The sequence below is a fragment of the Drosophila grimshawi genome, unplaced genomic scaffold, assembly GCF_018153295.1.
Source record: "Drosophila grimshawi isolate 15287-2541.00 unplaced genomic scaffold, ASM1815329v1 contig_1377, whole genome shotgun sequence".
Taxonomy (NCBI): Eukaryota; Metazoa; Arthropoda; class Insecta; order Diptera; family Drosophilidae; genus Drosophila; species Drosophila grimshawi.
This window is the reverse complement of record NW_025062900.1, coordinates 10,728,382-10,739,221: the sequence shown is the minus strand read 5'-3', so window position 1 is coordinate 10,739,221 and position 10,840 is coordinate 10,728,382. Positions and strand designations below refer to the sequence as shown.

Genomic DNA, 10,840 nt, shown 5'->3' with positions numbered 1-10,840 from the left:
TCACAACATATTTTCTGCCTAGAAAAATATTCTGATGCAGAAAACTGCAAGATGCCGAGGGACAATAGATAGAGAGAGAGAGAGGGGAGGAGAGTGAAAGCAATGTGAAAGATTATATTAGAAAGTGGAATAAATAACTGAGAAATATCTATTGTAGAACAGAAACTCAAAGCATTTTAATAAATTGAATTGATGTGAATTTATAGAACAATTTCAACAATGTTCATCTGGTGTTAAATTTCCTTAGCTGGTGCACTCTTTATTTTAAAATACCATATATGTATATACATATAGATGCAAATCGTTTTAGGTGCAAACCATCCACTAAAAATAGCACTTAACATACCACATACCACTTCACATACCTAAAAGTTCTAATTGTAATTTGCATAGACGAAAAACAGTTTCATTCTGTGGCAAGCACAAGGCCAACAAAGAGTTTAAGCTCATTATGCACATGCAGTGAAATAAAATGTAAGCACAGACAAACCGTATCGAAATACAAGATTTTCGCCATGTAGTCAAACAAAGTACAAGTATTCCGACATTGTTAAGTAACTCCAAGCACAATTGAAGTCGAGTTCTAAGCAACTCCAACCCGGAGATAAGCTATTTTCCAGGCGAAAGGAAATGCGCTATAAAAGTGTCATTAAAATAAAACGTGCTCAAAGTGCTGACGTGTGGCCTCAGTTGGAATATGAGATGCTAACTGAAAGCAAGGATGATCTAGGAGCCAAACTACGCGACAAAGTCTATGCACTCGAAACTTAACAACAAAACATACAAAAATAAATGATGTAAGGGAAGTACATGACTGTACAATTTCCTATGATAGATACAAATAGCAGAAATATTTATGAATGAAGAAACAATTCAGAAAAAGTTATAAATAAATTTGCTAAATCATAAATAAATATTGGGTTAAAGGTTCCGGCAAAGGGTTTGAGTTGACTCAACCTTTTTATCGATTTTCAGTTTCGTAAATTTACCATATGGATTAATAATCGCCTCGACTCGTAAATGGTTCTTGAATTTGGAATTTGATATTGAATTTCAATCGGTAAAGTTGTGCTTCCAATTTGACAACCGGCTTCAAATTTGTAGATGCACTCAAAGTTGTTTAGCACAGTTAATATACCCAACAATATCTCAAGCTTGTAAACGGCGCGACAACAATGGGCAAGTGGTTTGCAAGGACATCAACGAGCTGAGCAAACAGAGGCGAGGATAACAGCAAACAGCAACAATAGCTAGAAGACAATTTGGCAAAAAGTGAGCGCTCAAACGAAGCATTTGATGCGTGTGGCAAACACAAAAATCACGTAGCAGACATTTGGGTGCAAGTTGCGTATTCGCCACATGGGACGCTTACCGTTTATTAGCTAGGGAGAAAATAATACAAAAGATTAAATACCCTTATAAAACGGAGTTAATCTGCTGGCATTTAAATGTTAGTCTGGAGTTCGAAATATTATTTTGTTCATGTATGTTTCCAGCACTGATAACTGATAAGGATTATATAAAAAAGTGTCTCTTTCAATGCGTTACAGGCTTCACGACGAAACTATAATACCCTCTAGAAGGAATACTGTTTCCAGAGATAAGTTTCTAGAGTTATTTTTTTGATAGCGTAATCATTATGCGGTTCAATTAGCAAATTATGCAAGCGCAGCGCAATAAGCGCATTAATGGCAAAAATAATAATAAATGATGACTGGGCAGGACAAAGGATAAGCTGCGTACTAAGCTGCAAATAGTCACTTTATGGAATGAAAATGTTCCCTGCGGTTTTGTTTGCCACCAGCGTAATAAACGATAACTGGCGCCACCATGGTGACTTATTAAGTATCTACTCGCGGATCCTTTGACATAGTGAATGTCCTCACTAATGTATGCTAAATAAAAATGCACCCAGCCAATAAACGAGATACACAATATTTTACATAATAATCGTTTGTTTATTTCCAGCGCATCCATCATGACAACAGCTTTCGGCGGATGCAAGGAGCAAACAGCAATTGGCATGCATCCATTTATTCTATAAAAAAAATAACCTAATCCCACCTGCTGTCAATGTCAACGATGTGAACTTGTTTACCTCGTTCGATTGAACCGGAATGACGTACATGTTTATCGGATTCTATTCCACTTGCGGGCTGCTTGGCATATTCGCGGGCTGCTACTGCAGTGTACGGATTTTATTGATCAGTTATCAATGGTTCAATTTGTCTTCCGATAGCATTAAGTTTACTTTAACTTATGGATTTTTTAATTAAGTTTGGATTACATATTAATTCAAAATCTAAAGTTCATTGTCTTCTTGGAAATAAGTCTTCTTTAATCATTTTGAATGAATGCTTTTCCCATTTTCTAAATAATAAAATTATATAAACTTGAAATTCTCTATTCTGTAAAATGCCAAAAAACCAAATGCAATATTTGAGAACTGCCCTCGTATTCCTTGATAATATGCGACAGTTATATTTATTTTGTAGTGACATTTGTACTCGCATCAGACAGCGACATATTTGCCTGGAAAAATTGCATGAATGCGCGCTGAAAAGTGTGCTACATATTTGTATTGGCTGGCAAACAAATCAAATGTGGGACGGCACGGGAAATGAAAATGTAATCTCAACAAAAGCAGCAGAGCAGCAGAAGTTAAGCAAGTTTTACACTGATTTTAAATGATATTACATTATAATAACATAATCCGATAATATTAAAAGCGAAAGTATCCAATTAACGCAGTTGCTAGAAATTATGGATGAACAGTGTAATCACGACGTGCCCCTGGCTTAAATACAAATTCCAGGCAGCTTAAGTCCCAAGGGCTTCATGAAATTGCGACGCAGTTGAAGGATTTATTATTTTTTGTGTTTTTTGGGGATAAAATAATGTGGGGAGAAGCACTTGAGAAAAATATTGCCTGCAAATTAACAGTTAATTGATAAATGTGTGCGTGAAACTGGCTGTGAGCAACATCAACAGCAGCTCCAAAATCAAGCAAACCAGTTTTGCCCAGCGAGCTGCGGAAAAGCTGTTGAAACATCAGCGAAGTCAGTCAAATTAGCTTCTAATTAGATTTTATTGTCTTAGCCGGGTCAAAGGTGTGTGGGCGCAAGAATATACAGGATATGTGTGTGTGTGGATAAGTTTGTGTGTAAGTATGTGTGTGTGTGAGTGGGGTCAGTTAAGACAATCACCATAAGTTTGGCCATTTGTGCAGGCGTCATTGACGTCACTCAATCTTAATTTGAAATGATTGTCATTGTTAACCACTTAAAGAGAGGAAATATTTTCTCTCAACAAATAAATAAAACGGATAAAATACAATTTTGCATCAAATCTCTATATTTGTAATTTTTGCTTTGATTAAGTCTGCTTAATATTTTTACTTCATTCTAGCTTTACTCGTCCTTCAAGTTATTCAAAAAGAAACTGTACTTTCTAATTTCTGAATAATTCGGTTATGAATATTTAAACATTTAAGTTGAATATACATTAAATATAAATGTTTTGCCAATAATTAAAGTTAAATAAATATTGTATTTCGGTTAAGAAACATTAAATAAATTGATATCAGCATGAAAACTTACCTCTTGCAATTACTTTATTATTTTTTTGGTTTCGCTCTTTTTTTTTATCGCGCCCGCCTTTCTTAAAGCAGAAATCACTTTGGCGCTGTTCTATTTTATTTTCTAATGCTGTCGGGTCAATCAAGTGGAATCCTAAAGGGAGCATCAAATTGAAGCGTAATTATTTCTGCTTTGTTGCTCGCTTGCTTAGTTGCTGCGGCGCATTTCCCCTGTGACGTCGCCAACAATCAAATGGCGACTGTGGCACTGGGTCACTAGCGCAGCATGGGTATTATTTACTTTCACTGTGGCTGTTGATGTTCCTTTTGTTGCTGTTGTTGTTGTTGGTATGCTTTGGTCTAAGCCAAGTAATCAGGAATAATTACGTGGGCCTTAATGGGCCCGAAGGACGTGCAAAAACCCAATTTAAGGACTTTACAGTTGGAAAAGCACTTGAGAGCGACAAAAACCAAAAACAAAACATGTAATGCGCATTTTTTTTTGCAAATTACGCACAATTATGCCTTAACATTTTAATTTTAATCATTTAGAGCTCTCTCTCTCTCTCCCTCTCGCTATCGCCTACAATAACAAGAACCAACAACAACAACATTCAAGCAGACGCCATATGCCGGCAAAAGAAGAACAAGCACAACAACAACAACAGAAACACGAATAGAAAAGAGAGCCTATATGAAAGAGAAGTGCAGCAACAGTATAACCCGTTGCACCCACGCATACGTTATCAGCGGCATTACTATTGTTATCACTTACACCGGCAAGGAGAAGAAGATTATGGCAAATATACACGTGAAATTTTACGCGCGATAACTTGGGCAAAGCCGTAGCGAGCGCTACGTACTGTAACCGTTTATCAAATGAAACTGACGCCAAAACGGCGCCACCTGCTGCAGTGCACTGTTCCCCCACGTCAAAGAAGCTCCAAAAAATGCCGAAAAGTACTAAACGTGTATCCTGTGCGGTACTGGCAGCTGGACATTTGCGCGCGAAGTTCAAATCACACACTATCATATCGAAATGCATTAAGTTGCTGTGATATATTTCACAAATTTTGTTTTAAATAAATTGAACTCGTATTTTCCCATTTGTTTTTCATTCAGTTTTCTGTCATAACACTGTTATTCGGCCGCTGTTTAAATATTATATTTAATACTAAAAAGCCGGTCACTCTGCTGCTCAATGAACGCAACTATCGTATGTTAGGCAACAGCTGTTCTGTAATGGATCTGTTATTGCTCTGCTCAAGTTGTAGTTCGGCAGCTGTTATATTCAATTTCGGGAGTCGTTTGCCATATTTCTGTTAAACTAGAAGCTATTCAGTTACTCATCTTAAGCAATTGCTATTATCATTTTGCATCAAAGTTAATTAACCAAAATAGTTTAAAAACGCATTGCAATACAAATAGAGATTACCAAAACTTCGTGTTAATAACAGTCGAGCAAATGTTAAAATTTCTGGGTGCCCGCAGATGTATTTAGTGTTGGAAAAAACGTTTATTTTGCTCACTTAGGTAGCATGTTCGCTTAAGAAATAACTCCCAAGAAAAACAACAAAATTGGCAAAAAACCGCGTGCAATCCGTGTAATAAATATATTCAACACCTAAGCCCAGCTACGCGGCAGCAACTAAACACCATGCAAGTATCTCAAGTCTCTCGCCCAACTCTCTAATTGCGGGCGAAAAAAGTGCGCGTGTTTGTGTGCCTCGTACAAAAAAAAGAGTAGTGAAAAAAAGTCGCCGCCGAGGGTAACTGGGCGCAAAATACACAGAGAAAAACAACGAGCAGTGCCAGTCAACCAAATTGGCGCCACTGTAATGCGTTGAGGCAATCACAAGAAACAACAACAACAGCAACGTTAACAAAAACAATGTCCAAAACAATCGAAGACTTCGACGAGGAGCTGTTTGAGACGCGCCTCGAAGCGCTTAAGGATACACAGGAGTGCATACAGCATATGTCCAACTGGTGCCTGCAGCATCGCTTCAATCACAAGAAGATCATTCAGTGCTGGTTGAACGTCTTCAAGCGAGGTGTGTACAATCCGTTTTCCATTCTCTCACTGGTTAGCAATAAAGCGTTTCTCTTGCTCCCTGCCAATCCTTTGTCCAGTTCGCGTCGATCATCGCCTGGTGCTGTTCTACCTAGCCAACGATGTCATTCAGTACAGCAAGCGCAAGCACTACGAATTCGTCGAGTGCTGGGCAACAGCTCTGCAGAGAGCAACGACAATGGTGCGGTAAGTAACTACGAAAGTGCTCGACTAGTAAATACCCTGTAACTAAAAGTGGGCTTGAGTTGAATTTTTGTACACAAACAAATAAGAAGCAACATATTTAACTATATTTTGAGTTTTATATGAATTTATGCCAAACGTGATATATGTTTCTGATCAGCCCAAATAAATAGATTTAATGTGTTCTTCACCTAAATCAAAATTATATCTATAAATTTTGTTTAAATAATATAGTGACATACATTTATCAATACTAAACTCTTTGATTAACTATATATAAATCAAATATCGACTAATACAACTCCTGTCTTTCCCCCAGTGATGAACGGGTAAAGGGTAAAATATTGCGCATCTTTAAAATTTGGGAGCAACGCGAAATCTACAATGAAGAATTCCTCAGTGATCTGAGCGGTCTGCTTAATATAGCTCCGCCAAAGAAAGCCCCACCTAGCACCGATCCGAGCAGTGAGTATCAGAATGCAACACTAATTGCCCAGGTGAGAGAATGTGTCGAGCTCGCTGATACGACGGACAAGAGCATGAAGAAGCTACCGAAGCCGCCGACATTTGAATTGGAGGCGATTAAACAGCAGCTAAAGGACAAAAGCCATTCGGGTGACATTGAAAAGGAACTCGAACGCTGTGTGGCTTTCATCAATGCCTACAATAAGAATCTGCAGAACGAGATCAAATGTCGCAAATCGGTGCTGGAGTCCATCGATGCGGCTAAAAAGTTCTACGAGCATCAGGGACGAGAAGTCAAAGTGGTTGCCAGTGTGAGTAGTAGAGAAATTCATGAAAAAATAGATAGATTGATTTTAACATTCGCTTTTGTTGTAGGCCTATAAAAGTTTTGGCACACGCATAAAAATTGTGAAACGCAAGCTGGACGAGGTAATACCCACGCTGGCCAGTCCCATACCCTCACCGGACATAAATGCACCATCGCCAGAACGTGATGCGGATTTGCAGCTGCCGGATGAGAATAATTCACCGCTGGGCGTGGTAAGCTTAAATCCAAAAGCGGTTAAAAAATATGTATTATAGTTTATGAGCCTTCCTGTATTGGATTTCATTTTTTTTTCGTTTAGTTATTGTTAAATTTTAAGAAAGAATAAGAGAACAAAACTACTACTATCAAAATTCATTAAGTTTTTAACCTTAACTTTAGTAAATATTGAAATTAAATTGAAATCTGTCCTCAGCTTATTTATACTCTATATTTCTTCTACGATTAATGTTGAGATCTTTGGTTGTCTCCTATAAAACAATTCTTCTGATTTCTCTTGCCTGCAGAACATATTCAGCGGCAGCGGTCTCAATGGTTTTGCCAGCTATTTGGACGGTGGTCAACTGCCGTTCGATATAAACGACTTCAAGCGTGAGTCGAGTGGCAAGGATAGGGGCAGCGCCATTGAGGTTATTGGGTCGCGTTCGGATGATGAGAGTTATACGCCCGGCGCCAGTTTCTATAAGCCCGAGACACTGAACAGCAGCAGCTATACCAATAATAATGCCAATGGAAATGGTGGCGGTGCCATACCAGGACTCGGCGGAGGTGGAGCCGTTAGCAGCGCCAGCGAAGAATATAATCCCAGTCAAGTGCAGTCGGTTTATGGTGGCGTTCTGCCGCCGCCCCCGCCGCCGCATATCGGCTATGGCCAGACGGAGACTCAATATACGCCCGCGCCACTGAACAGCAGCAATCCGATGGCACCACCGCCGCCGATGCCGGCATCGGGTGGCAGCGTCGATGATTTCAATAGCACCTGGGACATGAACATGACGTGGACGCCGCTCGACAATAGTCTAAATAGCAGTGGCGCCAGTTCCAGCTATACGACATCATCGCAAGCGACGCCGCACTCGCCGCCGCATTTCGAGCGCAAGGGCAGCGGTGCACCGATCGAGTACAGTGAGCACCACAATGTGGCTGGCCTTGGTGCACAGGATGTGGATCATCGTACAATCCAATTGCCGCCGGCATTCAATTTTCGACCCAAGTCTGCGCTGAGCGAAGAGCAAACGCGGCAACTGGTCGACATTGATCATAGAAATTTGATATCGCTAACGGGTTCCCCGAGTGGTGCAGAAAAGGTGCGATTTCGAAATTACTTACCACTCAACTAAAAGGGAAATGTATAAATTGAAAAGGAATTTATTATTTATCGAATAGTTAACATCTCTCAACGTGTAATGAATTTTACTTTATAAAATAAAAACCCCTTCGTCCCATTGCTTTGCAGGAGTTTGGTGGTGGCGATGTGGACTATCGCACAGCGACCACCGCGAAGGGCGAGGAAACGGGCAGCGCCATACGGAGTCTGGGCAACAATTCACCGATGATGGCGCCGCCGGGCAGCTTTGTGAAGAAGACCAGCTCGCCGCAGAAATCCAATGCGAGTAAGAGTAAATAATAAACGTGCTTTTTTAAAGTATATTTTGCATTAAGTAAATCGAAACAATTGCAGGCTCCTCTTCCGAATCTGATCGTGTGGATGGCTCGGCGCGTTATGATCCCGCCGATATGGTCATTGACATGGACATGTCCGACGAGGATTTGGATGAGTTGCAGCTAGGTAAAGGATAGCGGAAGGCATTCAGTAATTTCATAGCTATAGTTGGCGTTGTTAAATATAATAATTTTCACACAGAACTCAATGCGAATGTGGAGCTGAATAATGTGGATGGTGAAACGGATGCAAATGGCGCTTTAACGCCGCGTCCAGTGCTGCTGGAAACGCCGCAGGAGTTTCAATGGGATGCCAGCAACAATTTTCTTGCAGCTGCCAACACCGGCAACATTCAAGACATGCAGGCCGATGCACAACAACAACAGCAGCCGCCATTGCCACCACAGCAACAACAGCAGCAGCAGCCGTGGAATCAAATGCAATCACCGATGCCATGGAATGGCAACGAGGGCAACAATGGATCAGCTGGTGTGCCGCCATTGCCCAGGTCGCCATTTGCTGGGGGGCCCTATCAGCAGCCCTTTCAGCCATTTAGCAATAGTCCGGATAGACCGAATTATAGACCGTATAGACCGAATTATCAGCGCATGCCCGGACCCTTCGATGGTGGGCCAGGACCAGGTGGACCTGGTGGACCGCGTCAATTCTTTCCACGCGGCGGTGGCGGTCCCATGCGCGGTGGCGGTGGGCGCAGGCGCATGCGTGGTAAACCTTGGATGTAATTACGTATTATAGATTCTATATTTATACACATAGACACACAACTCAACACACACTCACACACAGATACACACATACATAAACGCATACACATACGCAATTGCAAAGTTTTTAGTTATTAGACGTCTTTATCTCATTTGGATTTAACTTATGGACGCATATATTGACCATATACACACATAATTTTAATTGACATCCTGGCAAGCTGCGGATCGTTGGCTATTAAATAAACTATATACTTATAAACAGAAACATATTTTGGATGCACCCCAAACTCGGAACTGTCTATAAACTATGCTTAAGCAATAACGTTTTACAATTTTCCTGATAAATACAATATTAATTATTATATTCATATAACGACAGTTCTCCTCACTAAATGTTTGTTTTGAGCTAATGCTAATTATAAATATATCAATGTTTTCATAAATGCAATATTAGATGAGTTATTTAAAGAGGCTCAAATTTCGTTTATTTATCAAATGCCATAAAAAGTGCATTTTTTTTAGCACAATAAAATTCATCTACAAGCTCCATTGAGTGAATTTATGGGTTTCTCCGGGGTTTACCCAATTAAGTTGCTGACTGGTTTTTATCATTTCTTATGTCGCCAAACAGTTTAGTTTATCTCCATTGTGATATATAGTTTTTTTTAGTCAACAATCCAAATGCTTATTTTTATAAAACTTTCAAAGACTCATTTAGTAACAAAATATATCAAACAAATTTCGTTTAAGTTTAAAGTTGCCTTAGCCTCTAGATCTTCTACATATAATATATATATATTATACACTTAACAATTAATTTCCACACATTGCTTTTAATTCTCAGCACTAGTTTTTAAGAAAAAGTATAATGTAAATATAAATGTAATTATTATAGAAACTAAATTATATCTTTACGAACTTCGGTTAAGCCAAAGTTTAATGTTCTTCACTAAATGTCAACACATACCAGATTAAATAATAACCCTCTGTTCGGTAAAAAAAAAAAGTTAAAAAAAAAAATCTCGTTAAAAGAATTTCAAATTAAATAAAGATTGATTTCTTTAAAATATTTACTTGAAACATGCCCGAACAAACTAAACGACTGCTATGGGAGACTTGGGCAAAGTTATTTTTACTGATCATTGGCCATATTATATGGACTTACCTTATTTGGAATGATAGCCCCATTTGACTTTTTCCAAAACGAACTCAAAGACTGATTCCCGTTTTAATCTAATTCTGAATTCCATATTTATTTCCCAATCGGACTTTTAAACACAGGGGGAACTTCCATTCGTAGAAACCACAAACACGACTTTATGTCATCTCTTAGTACAAAACTGCCATCAAAATATCATATCACCTCATGCCAAAAAAAAAAAAGAAAGAATACAAAAAAGATACATTTGTGAAGAAATTAAAATCAAAAATAATATTCTAAAATGAATTTATATAATGCATAGTCAGCGGAGCCAAGAGCCATATGTGTAGCTTTACTTAGTGCCCTAGTTAGTATCTTAATCATAGTATATTTATTATATATGTAAAATTAGTTAACATTTAGTTGTATAAATACAAACCGTAATGTGATATTTAAAATTGAAAATGTTGTCTTTAATTTGGAACTTGGAATTTCGGATCAACCACCCATGCAATATATTTACAAATGACTATGTTTAAATCATCATCTTCGTATCCCGCTCAGCGAAGGATCTAAGACAGCGCCAAGTGCTGTTTACCTGTTGACGGTTTGCACGGCACTCAATCACCTCCTATTTAGAGTTTTGGTTTTGGTTTTGTGTCGGAAGTCGGAACTCATCAATCG

The 10,840-nt window shown here is 38.9% G+C and overlaps 1 protein-coding gene across 2 annotated transcripts; it reads left to right on the top strand.

Moving 5' to 3' along the window:
• The first annotated feature begins 5,126 nt into the window (after positions 1–5,126).
• On the top strand, positions 5,127–10,030 carry LOC6562345 (regulation of nuclear pre-mRNA domain-containing protein 2). 2 transcript variants are annotated; one of them, XM_032736339.1, is made up of 8 exons: positions 5,127–5,631; positions 5,711–5,837; positions 6,154–6,610; positions 6,675–6,839; positions 7,131–7,931; positions 8,081–8,243; positions 8,306–8,413; positions 8,489–10,030. In XM_032736339.1, the coding sequence occupies exons 1-8, from the start codon at positions 5,469–5,471 to the stop codon at positions 9,028–9,030; spliced, it is 2,526 nt and encodes an 841-aa protein (XP_032592230.1). In that variant the 5' UTR covers positions 5,127–5,468; the 3' UTR covers positions 9,031–10,030. The 2 variants fall into 2 exon arrangements, with proteins under 2 accessions (XP_032592230.1, XP_001988526.1); XM_001988490.3 differs by having other exon boundaries at positions 5,128–5,631; positions 8,081–8,237.
• The last annotated feature ends 810 nt before the right edge of the window (positions 10,031–10,840 follow it).

Coding starts and splice junctions, on each gene's coding strand:
- LOC6562345 (XM_032736339.1), top strand. CDS start 5,469: ATGTCCAAAACAATCGAAGACTTCGACGAGGAGCTGTTTGAGACGCGC. Junction 6,611..6,674: donor AAGTCAAAGTGGTTGCCAGT/GTGAGTAGTAGA, acceptor CTTTTGTTGTAG/GCCTATAAAAGTTTTGGCAC. Junction 8,244..8,305: donor GAAATCCAATGCGAGTAAGA/GTAAATAATAAA, acceptor AAACAATTGCAG/GCTCCTCTTCCGAATCTGAT.